The sequence below is a fragment of the Entelurus aequoreus genome, linkage group LG06 (genome assembly GCF_033978785.1).
Source record: "Entelurus aequoreus isolate RoL-2023_Sb linkage group LG06, RoL_Eaeq_v1.1, whole genome shotgun sequence".
In the NCBI taxonomy this organism is placed as follows: domain Eukaryota; kingdom Metazoa; phylum Chordata; class Actinopteri; order Syngnathiformes; family Syngnathidae; genus Entelurus; species Entelurus aequoreus.
In genome coordinates this window covers 10,498,393-10,522,609 of record NC_084736.1, presented here as the reverse complement: position 1 = coordinate 10,522,609, position 24,217 = coordinate 10,498,393, and the positions used below count along the sequence as shown (strand labels likewise).

Sequence of the window (24,217 nt, the reverse complement as noted above, 5' to 3'; positions counted from 1 at the left end):
TAGATGCATTTTGGTGTAGACAACCATATGAGCATTCACACAATAAATAGATGAATTTTGGTGTAGACAACCATATGAGCATTCACACAATAAATAGATGAATTTTGGTGTAGACAACCATATGAGCATTCACACAATACATAGATGAATTTTGGTTTGGAAAATGCTTGGGGGCATTCACACAATAATAATGATAATAATAATAATAAATGGGTGAATGTTGGTGTAGAAAATGCTTTGTAGCATTCACACAATAAATGATTAATATTAAAGACCAAAATGTGGCTGAACAAATAATGTTGTTTGGGGCCACACACAGCCTAGGGCCGGCCCTGCACGTGTATACGCGCTTCTACGGGACACCAGCAGGGAGCAGACAAGAGCTTTTGTGCACAATAACGTGCTTTAAAAAAAAAACAACAACAGCATGTTTCCTAAACGGGGAGACTTTATCTATTGCAATAATGTCACGCACCAGCTTTCTGGACCGAGAGCTTTAAAGGTGGCGCGCACACAGTGAGTGAGTGAGTGAGTGAGTGAGTGAGTGAGTGAGTGAGTGAGTGAGTGAGTGCGCCTCGGACGCGCTCACGCAGCCAAAACGCGCGTCCACAGCGGCGAGCGAGCAAGCGAGCAGGACGCGGTTTTTTTTTTTTTGGTCGCGTCTCCTCCGTCCAAACACGTACAAGTTGAAAAAGAGGGGGATTATTATCATTATTATTATTATTATTATTATTATTACTATAATTATTAGTATTGCACGGATTAGCGGCTGGTTCTGGACGGATGCGTTGCGCACGTGCAGAGAGGGAAACCACTCCGCCGAGCATCTTTTCTTCTTCTTCTCCTCCTCCTGACTCCCTCATTTGGAAGGACGCCAGCCCTGCCGATCCTTGCAAGTTGGCTCCAATAATTTGTGACATTGTCTGTCAGACATCAGTGAATCGATTCTTTGAAGAAGAAAAAAAATTGAACGATCCCTTCCCTCCTCCTCCTCCTCCTCCTCCTCCTCTTCTTCTTCTTCTTCTCTTCCACTCACCACCTTCTTATAAATATGCGACCCGGCGTGCTCGGCTCGCCTCGGTCCATCCTCGGCGTGCAGCAGGATATGAGTCTTGCTGATTTTTGATCGTCTTCCTTTCTTGTCCATGCAAGACCCGGAGTGGAAACATGTCTGTCCACTTCTCTGAGAGGACCCCGGCTGTCAGAGATGGCATTCTGGTCCGGCACTTTCACCTCTAAAGTGCCCAGGAAAATCTTGTTCATGTTCACCCTGTCCCTGTCGGTCACCTACTTGTTCTACAGCTTGATGAGCTGCTACAACTCGCTCCAGTTCCCGCTGCAGGACAACTTTGCCTACCAGGCTCGGCTGGCCACCGAGGAGACCACTTTGGTGAGGGACCAACTTTACTCCACCTCTGCTGAGGCCGAGTTCACCCACAGGAGCACGGTGGTCTCCATCGTGCACCGGGATGAGGCGCTGGCGGAGGACGAGGAGGAGGAGGACCGCCATGCCCGGCCGCCGTCCGCCACAGAGTCCACGCGCCAGCGGGCGGTCAGCACCACGGAGGGCGACCTGCGTGTGAACTGCACCTCGGATTACGGCGAGAAGAAGCTCCCGCAAGCCATCATCATCGGGGTGAAGAAAGGCGGCACCCGGGCGCTGCTGGAGGCTCTCAGGGTGCACCCGGATGTCAGGGCCGTGGGGAACGAGCCGCACTTCTTCGACAGGAACTACGAGAAGGGTCTGGACTGGTACAGGTGAGGGCAACCTGTGGGGTATGATGTCGGGGGGGGGGGGGGGGGGGGGGGGCTGAGATCAAGGGTTCCAATTTCCATTTGTGTGTGGGCTTCCTTTCACATTCCAAAAACACGCAGGAGAGGCTAATTTAGGGTTACTCGATTATTTTCTTCAAGGTTTCTTATTTTTATTTGAAATTCTCTTGAGAACCTGATATTTTTTCTTTGCACAAAGCACCCTACTGCCACCTAGCTGGAGACATGCGTATCACTCAGCTCAAGCATGCCTAAAGACACTTAAGTTCCTCCAGGGGGGCCTACTCCTGTTTCTTTTATTGTTTGAAATTCTCTTGAGAACCTGATATTTATTTATTTGCACAAAGCACCCTACTGCCATGTAGCTGGAGACGTGCGTATCACTCAAGCATGCCTAAAGACACTTAAGTCCCCTCAGGGGGCCTACTCCTGTTTCTTTTTTTGTTTGAAATTCTCTTGAGAACCTGATATTTATTTATTTGCACAAAGCACCCTACTGCCACCTAGCTGAAGAAGTGCGTATTGCTCAAGCATGCCTAAAGACACTTAAGTCCCCCTCAGGGGGGCCTGCTCTTGTTTCTTTTTTTGTTTGAAATTCTCTTGAGAACCTGATATTTCTTTCTTTGCACAAAGCACCCTACTGCCACCTGGCTGAAGAAGTGCGTATTGCTCAAGCATGCCTAAAGACACTTAAGTCCCCCTCAGGGGGGCCTGCTCTTGTTTCTTTTTTTGTTTGAAATTCTCTTGAGAACCTGATATGTATTTCTTTGCACAAAGCACCCTACTGCCACCTAGCTGGAGACATGTGTATTGCTCAAGCATGCCTAAAGATACTTAAGTCCCCTCAGGGGGGCTTACTCCTGTTCCTTTTTTTGTTTGAAATTCTCTTGAGAACCTGATATGTATTTCTTTGCACAATGCACCCTACTGCCACCTAGCTGGAGACGTGCGTATCACTCAAGCATGCCTAAAGACACTTAAGTAACCCTCAGCGGGGCCTACTCCTCTGTTTCTTTTTTTATTTGAAATTCTCTTGAGAACCTGATATGTATTTCTTTGCACAAAGCACCCTACTGCCACCTAGCTGGAGACGTGCGTATCACTCAAGCATACCTAAAGACACTTAAGTCCCCTCAGGGGGGCCTACTCCTCTGTTTCTTTTTTTATTTGAAATTTTCTTGAGAACCTGATATTTATTTATTTGAATAAAGCACCCTACTGCCACCTAGCTGGAGACGTGCATATCGCTCAATCATGCCTAAAGACAGTTAAGTCCCTTCAGGGGGGCCTACTCCTCTGTTTATTTTTTTGTTTGAAATTCTGTTGAGAACCTGATATTTATTTATTTGCACAAAGCACCCTACTGCCACCTAGCTGGAGACGTGCATATCGCTCAAGCATGCCTAAAGACACTGAAGACCCCCCCAGTGGGGCCTATTCCACTCTATGTGCCCTGCGATTGGCTGGCAACCAGTCCAGGGTTTACCCCACCTTTTGCCCCAAGTCAGCTGGGATAGGCTCCAGCTTCCCCGTCACTCTAATAAGGACAAGCGATATAGGAAATTTATGGATGCTTTGAGAGTCCAATAATTCACTGGATGTTGGACTAGAATGTACCGTTTGGTCTCCTGGGAACTCCTAAAAATTAATTGTAAGTCCAGTAAGGAGTTTGTGTACATTTTTTATGTGTCGTACCCTTAAAATGTTTCTGCCACTTTTAGGAACATATTTGTTTAACTTTTGGGTCCTCTAAGAAACCATTAAATTCTAAGTTAGACTTAGATTTAGAAACACTTTATTGATCCACAAGGGAAATTGTTCCACACAGTAGCTCAGTTTCAAAGGATGGAAAGGATATTGCAGGTATGAAGTAGACTAAAAATGTACCATAGTATTTATACCATAGTTAATGATTTGCAAAAAAAATGAAGTTTCTCAGATCGAACATTAAATATATTTTTCTCGCAGTCTATTTAATTGAATATAAGTTAAAAATGATTTGCAAATCATTGCATTCTGTTTGTATTTACGATTTACACAACTTGCTAACTTCACTGGTTTTGGGTTTTGTACATTTAGGGCGATATTGTCTTGGACCTGGGGTGGTACCTTGAAAAGTTCTGATTTTATTGATAATTATACAACTTGGGAACATACTGCAACATGTTTGTACTAGAAAAGTCATAAACTGTTACCTTCAAGTCCAATATTTTGGCATTAGGTGGTATATGTGTGTAGATCTCTGGGTACTATAAAGGTACCAGGGGTTACCTTATAATCCAATTGGGGGGTATAGGTAAATTATTGTAGTTTTATACCGTCAAATACCGTCTTGGGACTAGAGAGATACTCTGAAAAGTTCTGTTTTTATTGATAATTATACAACTTGGGAACATACTGCAACATGTTTGTACTAGAAAAGTCATAAACTGTTACCTTAAAGTCCAATATTTTGGCATTAGGTGGTATATGTGTGTACATCTCTGGGTACTTAAAGGTACCAGCGGTTACCTTGTAGTCCAATTGGGGGGTATAGGTAAATGATTGTAGTTTTATACCGTCGAATACCATCTTGAGACTAAGGAGATACTCTGAAAAATTGGGTTTTTATTGATAATTATACAACTTGGGAACATACTGCAACATGTTTGTGATAGAAAAGTCATAAACTGTTACCTTAAAGTCCAATATTTAGCCTTTAGGTGGTATTTGTGTATAGATCTCGGGGTACTAAAAAGGTACCAGCGGTTACCCTGTAGTCCAATTGGGGGGCTTAAAGTCCAATATTTAGCCTTTAGGTGATATTGTGTATAGATCTCGGGGTACTAAACAGGTACCAGCGGTTACCCTGTAGTCCAATTGGGGGGCTTAAAGTCTAATATTTAGCCTTTAGGTGGTATTTGTGTATAGATCTCGGGGTACTAAAAAGGTACCAGCGGTTACCCTGTAGTCCAATTGGGGGGTAAAGGTAAATGATTGCAGTTTTAGGAGAATACTGTCTGGGGACTAGGGTGATGCCCTGAAAAGTTCCACTTTTATTGACTCTTTTACAACGTGGGAACACACATTCAGCTCTACGGCTCGAGAAAACACAGCAGTAGTCAAATTTAAGTCCAATAATTATCAGAATGTTGAATCACAAGGTTGAATTAGGTCCTGACGTTGAGCAATTCGAACTTAGCGTTGAAACAACATGCTTTTTGACAAAGTTGATTAAATATCAGGTTGTGACATGGATTTGACCATTGAAATATGGTCATTTTTCCACCGACAACGTGGATCCAACAACGTGGATCTAGACATCAACGTTGTCTCAATTTACAAGCATGACTATTTTAGAACATTGTTTCAAAGTCTGTTTTAAAGGACATGTGTGCATAATCAACGTTGTATCAATGTCTTGTGACTGCTGGGTTAGCGTAAATCTAGAGGTTATTTGTCTTGACATGGCGGTGATACCAGGAAAAAAAAAATCTTGTTTTCTTGATAATTGTACAAATTGGGAACATACTGTTACATTTTTTCTGCAAGAAAAGGTACAAACTGTCACCTTTAAGTCCAATAATTTGATATTAGGTGATAGATGTGTTTAGAACTAGGGGTACTATTAAGGGTACTAATGGTTACCTTGAATTAGTGTGGTTTTAGGGGAACAATGTTTAGGCACCAGGTTATGATATATATTAACTTTTATTGACAATTTTGGCTGGAGAACAGATAACAGTGGTTACGCTGAAGTCCAATAACTAGCCGAAATGTGGTAAATTTGTGTCGAGCTTGGGGTATTACGTCTTGGCATGAGGGCGATACCCTGAAATGTTCTGCTTGTATTGACACTTCTACAACTTGGGAACATATACGTGTCATTTTGCTCCTGGAAAACGGACAACCGGTTACCTGAAAGGCCAACAAATAGCCCTGAAATGGTAAGTTAGTGGCGATCTTGGGTATTAGGTCTTGGTATGAGGGTAATAACCTGACAAGTTCTGCTTTCATCGATAATTTTACAATGTGGCAACATATTGTACGTTTGTGGTGCTAGAAAATGTACAAACTTTCAGCTTATAGTCCAATAATTGACCCTCAGGTGGTAGATGTGTGTAGATCTATTCTACGGATACTAGTATGGGTACCAACGGTTACCCGGAAGTCCAGAAAAGTAGTTGGTAAATTAGTGTAGTTTTAGAGGAACTATGTTTTGGCACTAGGGTGATAACCTGAAAATATTTTGATTTACAATTTTACAACTTGGGAACATATTTTCAGCTTTTTGGCTTGAGAAAAGGAATTAGTAATTATGCTGAAGTCCAATAATTAGCAGAACTGTGGTAAATTTGTGTCGATCTAAGGGTAAAATTTCTTGGCATAAGGGTGATCCCTCTGAAATGTTATGTTTTTATTGACACGTTTATAGGATTGTACCGATACCATTAATGTATATAAATAGTTTTTTGATACTTTGATACTTTTCAAAATAAAGGGAACTACAAAAAATATGTCAATATCGGCTTTATTTTACCAGAAAATCTTACTATTCATTTAAACATATGTTTCCTATTTCACCCAAAAAAACACATTTTAGAAGGTTAAAATATAAATCAAAATGCATGAAATAAATACTTTTCTTACTGCACTCAAAGAACAATTTACAATTTTCCATATTACATATAGTCTGCCATGATCAAGGATTAGGTTAGAATATAATAATAAAGCATGATTGACATTATATTAAATGCTTCATGATTTACGGTTGCCACTCTTGGTCTATGCTTTAAAAAAAATACAATCATTAAATACTAAAAACAAAATTATTGCTAAATGTACACAAATAAGCCATGTAGCAGGTAAAACACACTTTTGTTAAAGATAAAACACAAATTGACAAAACAAAATTCAGTAATTTCACTTGCATTAGTTTACACTAATTGGGCAGTTTTTGACTCTGCTAATAATTGGCATCCAGCCAAGCAGCTGTGTGCACATCTACGTATCTACACGTGCACAGCCGGGGAGCTGGTTAACTTATGACAGTAGCGTACAGTATGTGCGTTTGTGACAATGTCAACGCGTTGGCTGAGTGACGTCACTGAGTGAGTGGGCGAGTAAAGAGAGAGAGGTAGAGTGCGCACTGCGTAGTAGAGTGATGAACGCTTCCGGTTGTGTCCTGCAAAACTAATAATAAAGCAAAACCAGATTGTCACGAATCGGCGGCCTCGTCATTCTGACCCGAAAGCGTAGCCGACCTATTGCCGGGTAAAGTAAAGGGTGTTACCCCTGACGAAAACAACGAGTCTGCACCGGAGCCGAACAGCAGGAAAGGTGTAACAACTACATTATTACTTATCACTTATTGTGCAGATCTGAATGCTTGTTACTTAAATGTTTACCCAAGTTTGACGCAAAAGGTGTTAATACTAATCACCACATTTGGCGAGGCATGTTTTAAAGAAACACTGTTTAAAGTGTCACCTTTATCAAATACCTCCATATTGCACTTCACACACCCTCTTTATCAACCAGTAGAATTGTAGTTTTTTTGACCATTCTTCCTCCCTACAATGTTTTTGCTTGTTTTCACTCAACATCATACGCCTCGGCACTGTACGTCACCGCCGCACGGCAGCATGCGGATGAAAAAGCAATAACGGCATTTTTCAGAGGCAGTATAGTACCGTTTTTTAATTGATTAGTACCGCACAACCCTACACTTTTACAACTCGGGACTAACTTGTGTCGTTTTTGCTCCTGGAAAACGTGCAACCTGTTACCTTAAAAGGTCAATAAGTAGTTTTAAAATGGTAAATTTGGTATTATGTCTTGGCATGAGGGTGATTCTCCTTTTATTGACACTTCTACAACTTATCAACATACATGTGTCATTTTGCTGCTGGAAAATGTACTAATTGTTACCTTAAAGGCCAGTAAATAGTCCTGAAATGGTAAATTAGTGTCAGTCTTGTGTTATTACTGTGCTGTATTTATTAGCATAAAGGGGAAACCCTAAAACTTGTCCCGACGAAATGTGTCCCGTGAAAAAACGTCCGACCAGATCACTCTAATAACTAAAGTTCCTTGGGTGAATAATATGAACTCACTACACCGGTATGTTTTAGCGCTTTCATGGCGAGTTTACTGACAGATATAAGTAAGAACTTTACACTACTTTATATTAGAAATGGCAACAGCGGAGGCTGAATGTCCCATAACAAGAAGATAGAGAAAAAGAAGAAGCTTATCGACTACAAAGGCGGACACGCACAAATTTTCAGGACTTAAGTAGATCCCAAATACAGTTCAGCAGGTATTAGAAGGTAAGAAAAGTTTATTTTGCATAATATTGCGAAACAAAACGCCAGATAATACTTCTTACCTTATACACACACCATAATAATACTCCTATGTTGAAGCACAGTACAATCCATCAAGCGGTGCGGCTTCATAGCTTACCAAAGTCATACTAAAACATTTTGATAGATTTTTTGAGCGCCGTGTGTAATGTTCTATATTTTCAATGGAACATATAACATGTTGGTGTTGTTGAGTCACATCGCAGTCTACACGTATCCCTTATGTGTGACTGCCATCACATTGCAGTCTACATGTATCTCTTATATGTGACTGCCATCACATTGCGGTCTACATGTATCTCTTATGTGCGACTGCCATCATATTGCAGTCTACATGTATCTCTTATGTGTGACTGCCACCATATTGCAGTCGACACATATCTCTTATGTGTGACTGCCATCATATTGCAGTCTACACATATCTCTTATGTGCGACTGCCATCACATTGCAGTCTACATGTATCTCTTATGTGTGACTGCCATCATATTGCAGTCTACATGTATCTCTTATGTGTGACTGCCATCATATTGCAGTCGACACATATCTCTTATGTGTGACTGCCATCATATTGCCGTCTACCGGTATATATTATGTGTGACTGCCATCATATTGCAGTCTACACGTATCTCGTATGTGTGACTGCCATCATATTGCCGTCTACCGGTATATATTATGTGTGACTGCCATCATATTGCAGTTGACACATATCTCTTATGTGTGACTGCCATCATATTGCCGTCTACCGGTACATCTTATGTGTGACTGCCATCATATTGCAGTCGACACATATCTCTTATGTGTGACTGCCATCATATTGCCGTCTACCGGTATATATTATGTGTGACTGCCATCATATTGCAGTCTACACGTATCTCGTATGTGTGACTGCCATCATATTGCGGTCTACATGTATCTCTTATGTGTGACTGCCATCATATTGCAGTCTACATGTATCTCTTATGTGTGACTGCCATCATATTGCAGTCGACACACATCTCTTATGTGTGACTGCCATCATATTGCCGTCTACCGGTATATATTATGTGTGACTGCCATCATATTGCCGTTTACCCGTATCTTTTATGTGTGACTGCCCTCATATTGCAGTCGACACACATCTCTTATGTGTGACTGCCATCATATTGCCGTCTACCGGTATATCTTATGTGTGACTGCCATCATATTGCCGTCTACCGGTATATCTTATGTGTGACTGCCATCATATTGCAGTCTACACGTATCTCTTATGTGTGACTGCCATCATTTTGCCGTCTACCCGTATCTCTTATATGTGACTGCCATCATATTGCAGTCCATACGTAACTCTTATGTGTGACTGCCATCATATTGCAGTCGACATGTATCTCTTATGTGTGACTGCCATCTACTGGTCACACATATCATTACACCATGTACCAAATAAAATAGCTTCGAGGTCGGTAAGCGAAACCATAATTATTCCGTACATTAGGCGCACCGGGTTATAAGGCGCACTGTCGAGTTTTTTAAATTTTAATAATGGATTTTAGGTGTGCCTTATAGTCCGTGTGTTATTTTGTTCTTGGAAAATGTGCAATAAATAGCCTTAAAATGGTAAATTTGTGTCAAAACTTGCAAGCAAACATGATTGCTATATCGCCGGCAAAATATCACATTATATTATATTGCAAGTTACTCAGGCCTACTAAATAAATCAACACAATAACGCGTGCACAAAGCCGTGCGTGTCATTTAAATACAAAGTAGATAGTTTCATACCGTGGTAGTCCTTTTTAATCCCATTGTCTCTTTAATCCTCTACAGGATGTCCAACCTGTTTCTTGGCATCTGACATCCTGTTTTACAAAAGTTGAGCGAATGCTCTTTCCTACCAGTGTGTGTGTGTGTGTGTGTGTGTGTGTGTGTGTGTGTGTGTGTGTGTGTGTGTGTGTGTCTACGCCGCCTTTCATCAGCCGCTAATGCAGCTGACATTCACTCTGACTGCAGCTTTATTAGCCCCCCCCCCAAAAAAGAAGCTTATTTATCATTTGCAGTGTTTGTGTGGTAAAAGGACAAGAAAAAAAAAAAAAAAATCAATTTGAGGGTTCGTCCGTGGTCAGTCGGTCACGGCTCACTCGGAGGCCGCCGGCGCATAATGATGTCGGACCGTGGGAATTCTACCTTTTTGCTAATGGGAGTCGATGAGAGCGTCTCGGTGCTGGTCCAGCATCTGTTTCCGCGCCTTGGATTTTTTTTTTACCGGCGGCGTCGTCGAGCTTCTGTTTGGTGCTCGACGACAAATACGATAACATTAGGTGTGCTTGGGAGTTGAATGCACCATCAAAATAAAGAAATATCTATTTCTGCATGGGTCACGTCATGAGAATCATGTCCTCTGCAGTGGACATTTGTGTTTTGCATAACAGGGCTGTTTTTTGTCCCCCAAATTCGGGAACTCACGTCCACTGCAGAGGACGTTGAGAAATGTGTGTGCTTCTCAATTATTGCAATTAACACGATATAAAATATCACAAATATGAAATATGAACTAAAATGTCTAAACTGCATCGCTTCCGGAAAGTATTTCACTTTTTTTTTCACATTTTGTGATGTCACAGCCTTATTCCAAAATGGAATACTTTCATGTTGTCCTCAAAATTCTACACACAATACCCCATAATGGCAATGTTAAAAAATACTTTTTTAATTTTGCAAAATATTAAGACAAAAATCACATATACATAAGTATTCACAGCCTTTTAAACTTAGACTTCCTTTTTATTTCCAAAATGGAATACTTTCATGTTGTCCTCAAAATTCTACACACAATACCCCATAATGGCAATGTTAAAAAGTACTTTTTTAATTTTGCAAAATATTAAAACAAAAATCACATATACATAAGTATTCACAGCCTTTTAAACCTAGACTTCCTTTTTATTTCCAAAATGGAATACTTTCATGTTGTCCTCAAAATTCTACACACAATGCCCCATAATGGCAATGTTAAAAAGTACTTTTTTAATTTTGCAAAATATTTAAACAAAAATCACATATACATAAGTATTCACAGCCTTTTAAACTGAGACTTCCTTTTTATTTCCAAAATGGAATACTTTCATGTTGTCCTCAAAATTCTACACACAATACCCCATAATGGCAATGTTAAAAAATACTTTTTTTAATTTTGCAAAATATTAAAACAAAAATCACATATACATAAGTATTCACAGCCTTTTAAACTTAGACTTCCTTTTTATTTCCAAAATGGAATACTTTCATGTTGTCCTCAAAATTCTACACACAATACCCCGTAATGGCAATGTTAAAAAATATTTTTTTAATTTTGCAAAATATTAAAACAAACATCACATATACATAAGTATTCACAGCCTTTTAAACTGAGACTTCCTTTTTATTTCCAAAATTGAATACTTTCATGTTGTCCTCAAAATTCTACACACAATACCCCATAATGGCAATGTTAAAAAGTACTTTTTTAATTTTGCAAAATATGAAAACAAACACAGCCTTTTAAACTTAGACTTCCTTTTTATTTCCAAAATGGAATACTTTCATGTTGTCCTCAAAATTCTACACACAATACCCCATAATGGCAATGTTAAAAAATACTTTTTTAATTTTGCAAAATATTAAAACAAAAATCCCATATACATAAGTATTCACAGCCTTTTAAACTTAGACTTCCTTTTTATTTCCAAAATGGAATAATTTCATGTTGTCCTCAAAATTCTACACACAATACCCCATAATGGTAATGTTAAAAAGTACTTTTTTAATTTTGCAAAATATTTAAACAAAAATCACATATACATAAGTATTCACAGCCTTTTAAACGTAGACTTCCTTTTTATTTCCAAAATGGAATACTTTCATGTTGTCCTCAAAATTCCACACACAACACCCCATAATGGCAATGTTAAAAAGTACTTTTTTAATTTTGCAATATATTAAAACAAAAATCACATATACATAAGTATTCACAGCCTTTTAAACTTAGACTTCCTTTTTTATTTTCATTCAAATTTGAACTTTACAGTACAGATAAGAACAACATTTAATTGCATTAGCTCATGGTAGTGCAGGATAAAAAAGCAATAAGGTGCAGATGTAAATAAATAGATTACTGTACAGATACATATATTGCACTTTTGTATATGCATCCACGTTTATGGATGTATGTTATATTTTCTTTATATTCCTCATGTCGCCTTTTAAATGACAATGCATTGTTCTTTACAGCATATTACTGTAAATTGGGAAAAAACTACTACTGTTTTTTGCGTTAAAATTCTGTTAACTGAGCTGCCAGTTTTTGACTGTAAAATCTACGGTTGTATTTTACGGTAGAAAAACTGGCAGGTAAGTTGCCAGGATAAAAAAATAACTTGTACTGTTTTTCCATTAACAATATAATGTTGTAAAAAAACAATGTACATTTTCCACAAAAATTCGGGTAACTAATCTGCCAGCTTTTTCCGTAAACTCCCTCCCCCCAAAAAACAGTGGTACCATTTTTCCATTTACCGTAAAATTTGGTTAAAAAAAAAAAAACACTATTTTGCGGTAACATTTTGTAAATGTAAAGTTTTTACTGTAAAATCGACAGTCTACTTTAATAGTATCCAATATTGCAACAAATATTACAACATATTATCATGCTTTCCAAACATGTTTTTGTCTAAATAAAAATAAACAAAAATACTTAACTTTACAGCAAACTACCCATCAAATGAATAAAAATTACAATACATTTTACGTTGTTCTTTACAGCATATTACTGTAAATTGAAAATTAATTAAAATTCGGTTGACTGAGCTGCCAGTTTTGACTGTAAAATCTATGGTTGTTGTTTTTTTTAAAATTTGTTTTTACGGTACAAAAACTGGTAGCTAAGTTGCCATAATAACAAAATAACTTTTACTGTTTTTCCATTAACAATATAATGTTGTAAAAAACAATGTACATTTTCCACAAAAATTCTGGTAACTAGGCTGGCAGCTTTTTCCGTAAACCCCCCCCTCCCCAAAAAACAGTGGTACTGTTTTTCCATTTACCGTAAAAAGTTGTAAAAAATATAAAAAAAAAACACTATTTTACAGTAACATTTTGTGAATGTAAAGTTTTTACTGTAAAATCGACAGTCTACTTTAATAGTATCTAATATTGCAACAAATATTACAGTATATTATCCTGCTTTCCAAATATGTTATTGTCTAAATAAAAATAAACAAAAATACTTACCTTTACAGCAAACTACCCATCAAATTAATAAAAATGACATTTTTCTTTACAGCATATTTCTGTACATCGAAAAAAAAAATACAGTTTTTTGCCTTAAAATTTAGCTGACTGAGCTGCCAGTTTTTGACTATAAAATCTACAGTTGTTTTTAACGGTGTATTACTGTAAATGGAAAGACGGTACATTTGTTTTTAGTGTAGAAAAACTGGCAGCTAAGTTGCCAGAATATTTTTATTTTTTACTGTTTTTCCATTAACAATATAATGCTATAACAACAGCTTCCGTAAACCCCCTCCCATTAAAAACAGTGGTACCGTTTTTCCATTTACCGTAAAATGTTGTAAACAATATAAAAACCCCCACTATTTTACAGTAACATTTTGTTAATGTAAAGTTTTTACTGTAAAATCAACAGTCTACTTTAATAGTATCCAATATTGCAAAAAATATTACAGTATATTATCATACTTTCCAAACATGTTTTTGTCTAAATAAAAATACTTAACTTTACAGCAAACTACCCATCAAATTAAGAAAAATTACAATACATTTTACAGTGTTCTTTACAGCATATTAAATTAAAAGTAAATTGAAAAAAAAAGCTACTACTCTTTTTTTTTTGGGGTAAAATTCTGTTGCCTGAGCTGCCAGTTTTCGACTGTAAAATCTACGGTTGTTGTTTTTAACGGTGTATTACTGTAAATGGAAAGACGGTACATTTGTTTTTACGGTAGAAAAACTGGCAGCTAAGTTTCCAGAATAACAAAATCACTTTTACTGTTTTTCCATTAACAATATAATGTTGTAAAAAACAATGTACATTTTCCACAAAAATTCTGACAACTAAGCTGCCAGCTTTTTAAGTAAACTCCCTCCCCCAAAAAACAGTGGTACTGTTTTCCATTTACCGTAAAATGTTGTAAAAAACCCCAAAAAACATTATATTTTACAGTAAAATTTTGTAAATGTAAAGTTTTTACTGTAAAATCGACAGTCTACTTTAATAGTATCCAATATTGCAACAAATATTACAGTATATTATCATGCTTTCCCAACATGTTTTTGTCTAAATAAAAATCAACAAAAATACTTAACTTTACAGCAAACTACCCATCAAATTAATAAAAATTACAATACATTTTACGTTGTTCTTTACAGCATATTACTGTAAATTGAAAATTAATGAAAATTCGGTTGACTGAGCTGCCGGTTTTTGACAGTAAAATCTATGGTTGTTGTTTTTTTTAAATTTGTTTTTACGGTACAAAAATTGGCAGCTAAGTTGCCATAATAACAAAATAACTTGTACTGTTTTACCAATAACAATATAACGTTGTAAAAAACAATGTACATTTTCCACAAAAATTCTGGTAACTAAGCTGGCAGCTTTTTCCGTAAACCCCCCCCCCCCCCTTCCCCAAAAAACAGTGGTACTGTTTTTCCATTTACCGTAAAAAGTTGTTAAAAATATTTAAAAAAAACACTATTTTCGGTAACATTTTGTGAATGTAAAGTTTTTACTGTAAAATTGAGAGTCTACTTTAATAGTATATAATATTGCAACAAATATTACAGTATATTATCATGCTTTCCAAACATGTTATTGTCTAAATAAAAATCAACAAAAATACTTAACTTTACAGCAAACTACCCATCAAATTAATAAAAATGACATTTTTCTTTACAGCATATTTCTGTACATCGAAAAAAAAATACAGTTTTTTGCCTTAAAATTTTGCTGACTGAGCTCTCAGTTTTTGACAATAAAATCTACAGTTGTTTTTAACAGTGTATTACTGTAAATGGAAAGATGGTACATTTGTTTTTATTGTACAAAAACTGGCAGCTATGTTGCCAGAATACATTTTTTTTTTTACTGTTTTTCCATTAACAATATAATGCTGTAAAAAGCAATGTAAATTTAACAAAAACATTCTGGCATTTTCCGTAAACCCCCCCTAAAAAACAGTGGTACTGTTTTTCCATTTACCGTAAAATATTGTAAAAAAAACAAAAAAACACTATTTTACAGTAACATTTTGTGAATGTACATTTTTTACTGTAAAATCGACAGTCTACTTCAATAGTATCCAATATTGCAACAAATATTACAGTATATTATCATGCTTTCCAAACATGTTATTGTCTAACTAAAAATAAACAAAAATACTTAACTTTACAGCAAAGTACCCATCAAATTAATAAAAATAAAATTTGATGTTGTTCTTTACAGCATATTACTGTGAATTGAAAAAAACTACTACCTTTTTTTTCGTTAAAATTTTGTTGACTGAGCTGCCAGTTTTTGACTGTAAACTACCCATCAAATTAATAAAAATGACAATACATTTTACGGTGTTCTTTACAGCATATTACTGTAAATTGAGAAAAAAACTACTACTGTTTTTTGCGTAAACATTTTGTTGACTGAGCTGCCAGTTTTTGACTGTAAAATATACGGTTGTTCTTTTTAATGGTGTATTACTGTAAATGGAAAGACGGTACATTTGTTTTAACGGTACAAAAACTTGCAGCTAAGTTGCCAGAATTAAAAAATAACTTGTACTGTTTTTCCATTAACAATATAATGCTGCAATGTAAATTTAACACAAAAATTCTTTGTGAATGTTAAGTTTTTACTGTAAAATCGACATTCTACTTTAATAGTATCCAATATTGCAACACATATTATATATTATAATGCTTTCCAAACATGTTTTTGTCTAAATAAAAATAAACAAAAATACTTAACTTTGTAGCAAACTACCCATCAAATTAATAAAAATGACAATACATGTTACGTTGTTCTTTACAGCCAGAATAAAACTTTTTTTTTTTTACTGTTTTTCCATGAACAATATCATGTTGTAAAAAACAATGTAAATTTAACACAACAATTCTGGTAACTAAGCTGCCAGCTTTTTCCTTTTTATGTTGTTCTTTACAGCATATTACTGTACATTGAATAAAAATACTACCAGTTTTTGTGTTAAAATTCTGTTGACTGAGCTGCCAGTTTTTGACTGTAAAATCTACGGTTGTTGTTTTTAACGGTGTATTACTGTAAATGGAAAGACGGTACATCTGTTTTTACGGTAGAAAAACTGTCAGCTAAATTGCCAGAATAAAAAAAAAAACTTGTGCTCTTTTTCCATTAACAATATCATGTTGTAAAAAACAAAGTAAATTTAACACAAAAAACAACAACAAAAAAAACTGTGGTATTGTTTTTCCATTTACCGTGAAATGTTGTAAAAAAAAACAAAAAACATTTTTACGGTAAAATTTTTTAAATGTAAAGTTTTTACTGTAAAATCGACAGTCTACTTTAATAAATCCAATATTGCAACAGATATTACGGTCTATCATGCTTTCCAAACATGTTTTTATCTAAATAAAATACTTAATTTTACAGCAAACTACCCATCAAATTAATAAAAATGAAATTTTACGATGTTCTTTACAGCATATTACTGTAAAAAAAAAATACTACTGTTTTTGCGTTAATTTTGTTGACTGAGCTGCCAGTTTTTGACTGTAAAATCTATGGTTGTTGTTTTTAACAGTGTATTGCTGTAAATTGAAAAACGGTACATTTGTTTTTAGGGTAAAAAAACTGGCAGCTAAGTTGCCAGAATAAAAAAATAAAAAAAATAATCGTACTGTTTTTCCATTAACAATATAATGTTGTAAAAAACAATGTCAATTTAACACAAAATCTACCAAAATACAGTGGTACTGTTTTTCCATTTACCGTAAAATGTTGTAAAAACAAAACAAACAAAAAAAACACTATATTTTACAGTAAAATTTTGTACATGTAAAGTTGTTACTGTAAAATCCACAGTCTACTTAAAACAATTTATATAATAAAAAATCAAATTCAGATGCAAATTCATGCATTATTTACTGTTACAAGCGGCCCCCTGAGGGCACGATGTGGCCCCCAATTAAAACAAGTTTGACATCCCTGCTTTAATCAATCAAATCAAATCAACTTTATTTATAAAGCACATTTAAAATTGACCACAGGGGTGAGCCAAAGTGCGGTACAATGGGCAGGTTAAAAGATGGATGGATATCACTCAGTGTTAAAAGCCATGGAATAAAAGTATGTTTTTAAGAGAGATTTAAAAACAGGAAGAGAGGAGGCTTGTCGAACACTAAGAGGTAGGTCGTTCCAGAGCTTGGGAGCAGCAGCGGCGAAAGCTCTGTCACCTCTAAGCTTCAGCCTTGTGTCAGGGACCGTCAGTAGCAGCTGATCGGCTGATCTTAGGGATCGGGTGGGGCAGTCAGGCTGAAGGAGGTCGGAGAGATATGTTGGCGCGAGGTTGTTTAGACATTTAAAAACAAATAAAAGGTGTTTAAAATTGATTCGGTAACGCACAGGGAGCCAGTGAAGGGACGCTAATATAGGGGTGATGTGCTCACGTCTGCGGGTCTGTGTTAGCATCACATTACAAAAGCAGAAAAAAAACGTGTTGTCATGAGAACGACAAATAATATTCGTAAATGATGCATTTCTAAATCTCCTCTTGGCCTAACACGCTATAAACGCATGTGGGATTAAGACCGCTGACAGATGTTTTGCCGCCATTTGACATTGGCGCCGGTCAAGCAAACTTGCCGTTAATTTGAGGCGCCAACACCTGCTGCACACTTGGACGCCTACGAGGAGCCAACTATCGGGGAGCGGCAAGGAGGTGATTTATCAGGCGTTATCTATGGAGGGAGCGTGTGGGCTGGGTCACTTTGAAAGAAGAGAGAAGCGGAATACAGCAGGAAAAACCTGCAAGAAAGTGAAATTTGATGTTATTTAATTCTCCTAATTCTATCACAATAGTAAGTCTTAACTCCCTGGAGCTTTTTCTAAAATGTATGAAAATGGAAAAAGATGAGGGAGAAATATACATTTTGTTTTAATATATTTTCTATAGGAGGACAAACATGACACAAACCTTCCTATTTGTTAGACATCTCACTATTTATGTTAAACATGCTTCACTTATGAGAGTATTGGGCGAGCGCCGTTCTGTCCTATTTTCGGCGGTTCTTGAACCCACCAGTTTGTTTACATGTACAACTTTCTCCGACGCTGCCACAGAAAGACGTGTTTTATGCCACTCCTCCTTGGTCTCATTTTGTCCACCAAACGTTTTATACTGTGCATTAATGCACAAAAAGTGCGCTTTGTTGATGTTATTGACTTGTTTGGAGTGCTAATCGGGCATATTTGGTCAGTGCATGACTGCAAGCTAATTGATGCTAACATGCTATTTAGGCTAGCTGTATGTACATATTGAATCATTATGCCTCGTTTGTAGGTATATTTGAGCTCATTTAATTTCCTTTACTTATGTTCTCTGTGTATTTAATTTATGTTTGCATGTCACATGACACATTATCTGTATGTAATATCAGCTGCATTTAGGATAGTTGTTTGTGTGCTATGTTGTTCCAGACCACAGCAAACATTACCCAGCTAGCTAAGATTGTAATAAATCTATTAAAAGAAGACAGCCTGCCGTTTCCTTTAACTTGGACACACACATCTATACTTTTGGCCATTCTAAGCCAGTAAATTCCAGGAGTTATTTCACCCTCTGAGACACCTGAGTTTTACTAATGTTTCCAAAGTTGTAAAACATTTTAAAATAAATGTAAAAATGTAAACATTTCTGTAACAAAGATTTGTTTGTCATTTTGATAGTAGGCTATTATAGATAATATAGACACTTACATCATGTGTTGCCTTCATTATAACACTTATATAAGACTTAAAGACAGATTTTAATTTTTTAAATTTTTGGTCTAATATGTGTCCAAAATGTGCACCACTACAGTGTTGGTTGTGCTATTATTTTCTGACAAATGCCCCACATGGGGGTTGCTGTTATGACACTCCCCAAGTTTAACCCCCGACAAGACTGACTTGAAATTTCTCACACAGCTCAGTGTGCCGTGCACAGAACACTAGAGGTGGGGAATCCTTATGCAGCACACAATCCAATTTGATTCAGAATCGATTTTCGATTCAAGACGATTCTTATAATATATTTGGTATGTGATAATAATAATAATAACTAGATGAGGAAATTCCTGAAGTAATTGCGTGTGAATGCTCCAATGCTGAAGTTGAACTGAAATCCTGGAATTTTTTAAAAATTGTTGAAGTAGAGCACACAATTCCCAAACAGGCTGAATATTTTAAAGCTGGAATGGTTTGAATAAAAAAATAAAAAAAATGTAGGAATTTTGGAACTTTAAAGAATGTCCCTGTTGGGGGGGGGGCGTGGCCTGCATACCTGCAGCGAAGCGGGGTGTGGCAGGACCGGCTTCGAGATTAGCGACAGGTGTGTAGACGGCCTACCTGGGTCTGATTATCTAATCACCTGTTGCTCTGTTAAAAGGCAACAGCCGGAGATTAGTTTTTGTTCAATGTTTTTAATCAAAACTTTGATATCTAAAAAAAACAATTTTCACAAATAAACTAAACAAAGTAGTTTTTTCAAATTGATTTTCTCGAAAATGATGAATCGATTTAGAATTAAACCACACATTGATCTGAATAAAATAAAATAAATATATAAATATAATAAAATAAATATATAAATAAAATAAAATACATATAAATTAAATTAAAATATTAATATCAATATACATTGTTAAATGTTTTTAATCAAAAAATGTATACCTAAAAAAAACAATTTGCACAAAAAACTAAAAAAAAATATTTTTTTCAAATTGATTCTCAAAAATTATGATTCGAATTAGAATTAATAAACCACGATTTAATCTGAAAAAAATTAAATTAAAATAAAATAAAATAATACAACAAATTAAAAAAATATATATATATATGTATATATATATATATATATATATATATATATATACATATAAATATCAATAATTATTGTTAAATGTTTTTAATCAAAAAATTGATACCTAAAAAAAAAACAATTTGTACAAATAAACTAAACAAAGTAGTTTTTTCAAATTGATTCTCAAAAATGATGAATCTATTTAGAATTAAACCACACATTGATTTGAATAAACTAAAATAAGTATATAAATATAATAAAATAAATATATAAATAAAATAAAATAAATATAAATTAAATTAAATTAAAATATTTATATCAATATACATTGTTAAATGTTTTTAATCAAAAAATGTATACCTAAAAAAAAAACAATTTGCACAAAAAAACTAAAATAAGTTTTTTCAAATCGATTCTCGAAAAATATGAATCGATTTTGAATGAATAAACCACGATTTGATCTGAATCGACTCTTGAGCACCCGTCCAGAAAACCCACTGTGACTTTAGGGTGTTTCGCCGAATCACCACAGGATTTTGTACACACCTTTTGGGTACGGACAAACACGGAGGTGTACAATTTGAGCAAGGTCGGCTAAAAAAAACACGGCCGCCGTTGAGCAAAAAAGGCTTGGCTGCTGATTGCCAAACACTTTGCGGATAGGATGTTTGAACGTGTCGTGAGATGACGCACATGGGATATTGTATCACGCCAATGGTTTATTTCAGATGGAAAGCTAATTATTATTAACACCGCAGTATAAAGGAAGGTTCATACGGTGCTTTGTGCCGTTTGGTCATCCTCAATCTGAGCCCAGATTTGCGATAGCGGTGTTGTTTTTTTTCTCCCACTTCCTCCTGTGTGTTGTGGGATTAATTAGCAATGTAGCTCTATCTTTACTGCGCACAGGAGGACTTGCAGCCAACTGGCAATTGGAATGTTTTAAAAGCCGAGCCGCCGCCGCAGCACCACCATGAGGATTCGACTCATCCGCTCTCCTGAGCATGATTCAACCTCGCGCAAGCCGACGTCACCTTTCCGCGTTACGCAATTACAGGGAAAAAAAGACCATTTCAAAATTTGCATACGCCGCATACTGTATGCAGGAGGTGTTAGGAAACACACGCCTTTATTTGAGTCGTACAAGTTTAAATGTAAACAGTATCAGAACAACACAACAGTAAACTCCACCTTTTCACATGTTAAAACGGATGCATGCAGTTTTCTGCCACGCAATTTGAAGCACATAGTATATTGGGCTCCACAACAGAAACACAACCAATGTTGGATGGACCATAAGGCGCACCAGATTACCGTATTTTCCGGACCATATGGCGCGCCGGATTATAAGGCGCACTGCCGATGAGCGGGTCTAGTCAGGTCTATTTTCATACAAAGGGCGCACCGGATTATAAGGCACATTAAAAGGGGTCACATTATGAGTTTTTTCTGGCTTATCGACTACACGGACTACAAAGGCGGACGCGCACAAATTTTCAGGACTTATGCAGATCCCAAATACACATCAGCAGGTACCAGAAGGTAAGAAAAGTTGGTTTTGCATAAAAGTGCGAAACAAAACGCCCGATAAAATAGGTGCCAGATATACACATACACACACACATATATATATATATATATATATATATATATATATATATATATATATATATATATATATATATATATATATATATATATATGTATATATATATATATATATATATATATATATATATATATATATATATATATATATATATATATATATATATATATATATATATATATATATATATATATATGTGTGTGTATATATATATATATATATATATATATATATATATATATATATATATATATATATATATATATATATATACATATATATATATATATATATATATATATATATATATATATATATATATATATATATATATATATATATATGTATATATATATATATATATATATATATATATATATACACACATATATACATATATATACATATATATATATATATATATATATATATATATATATATATATATATATATATATATATATATATATATATACATATATACATATATATATATGTATATATATATATATATATATATATATATATATATATATATATATATATATATATATATATATATATATATATATATATACATATATATATATATATATATATATGTATATATATATATATATATACATATATATATATATATATATATATATATATATATATATATATATATATATATATATATATATATATATATATATATATATATATATATATACACACATATATATACATATACATCCACACATATATATATATATATATATATATATATATATATATAAATGGATATATATATATATATATATATATATATATATATATATATATATATATATATATATATATATAAACATAATACAAACATATATATATATATATATATATAAATATTATTTATATATATGATGTATAGTTTGTACATATACACACATACATGCATACATACACACATTTACACACATTTACACACATATACACACATATACACACATATACACATTTACATACACACATACATATATATACACCTACATACAGTATAAACCCATATACATATACACATACAGTATATATTACTTGACACTGTACACAAACATATACATACATAAATAGATAGATAGATAGATAGATAGATAGATAGATAGATAGATAGATATACCGGCCCCCAGACACTTTTTCTCTAAAGTTGGCCCCCCCCGATCCAAAATGATTGCCCAGGCCTGTTTTACAGCGTGCATCTCATCCTTTTTCCACTGGCTTCTGTGGAATCACCTTCATCAGTCCTCTGAACTCGGAAGAATCCGTTCTCGTCACAACCCCCCAGCACAAGTGTCACGACCTCGCTCAAAGTCCGCGCCACCTCCAAGTGCGGGATTATCCAATTCGTACGAATATCCCGGGCGAGAAAGCGTGACCACGTCACATAATGCCGGCGGAAAGCGAGCGTTTCTCCCATCTCGCCCGACTGAATGGAAGCGCGGCGGACGCCGACGTTCGAGCCGCCGCCGTCGTAGCGTCGGAGACGTTCTATCAGTCTCTTCAATGGCTTTCACACTCTGCTGCGGAGAAGACGTAATAGAATGGAAGTCATTAAGGAATTCCACGCTAGCCTCAAACATCCCTGCAGCCATTTAGCAGCCAACGACTGTGCAAGTCCCCCCCCCCCCCAAAAAACTTTAATCTTCCATAGAACATTGGCAGTCAAGGACATTAGAGAATACTTGAGCTATACCTTTGTGTACCGCCGGAGCATTTCCGGTGTGTTTAATATTTATACGGCAGATAAATCAGGCGACGGTGAACCAGAACAAAAGTGCTATGGCGAGGTTTGCGAGCTCTAATATCTCTGTGTTATTAAAATGACATTTTAACCCCCTTGTGCAATAAAAGCTGAGGGGACCGGCCTATAAATCTCCCGGAGCGCGCCCCCTCCCTCCCTCCAGGGCTCGCATAGCGGCGTTGAGAAATGACTCATCGATAGCTTCCTGCTCCGCGGCAATTAGTCCCAAAAGTCGCCGTTTTCATTCCAGCACGGACTTTTTTATTATTAGGCTGACAAACTAGCACAGCCTTTTTCCTGGGAAATCCCACTTTTTTCCCTCACTGTGTATCCAAATCTTGTGCAAATATCTCGTCAATTAAGATACTAATAATAATAATAATGATAATAATAGATTTTATTTGTAAAAAGCACTTTATATTGAGTAAACAACCTCAAAGTGCTGCAGTGTAGTAAAAAAATAAAAATGAAAAGACAATAAAAATAAATGAAAATACAATTTAGAACAGCCAAATAGCTAGAACTAGTATGCATATATCTAAAAAAAATTATTATTTAAAAAAAAGAAGGGTTTTTAAGCCTTTTTTAAAAGCATCCACAGTCTGTGGTGCCCTCAGGTGGTCAGGGAGAGCGTTCCAC

General features: G+C 35.4%; 1 protein-coding gene across 1 annotated transcript in view; it reads left to right on the top strand.

Moving 5' to 3' along the window:
* Positions 1-810: 810 nt before the first annotated feature.
* hs3st4 (heparan sulfate (glucosamine) 3-O-sulfotransferase 4) overlaps positions 811-24,217 on the top strand; it is a 237,728-nt gene continuing 214,321 nt past the window's right edge. The window contains exon 1 of the mRNA XM_062049975.1: positions 811-1,758. Coding sequence (XP_061905959.1) covers positions 1,208-1,758 — 551 coding nt within the window. The 5' untranslated portion in view covers positions 811-1,207. The remainder of the gene's footprint in view (positions 1,759-24,217) is intronic.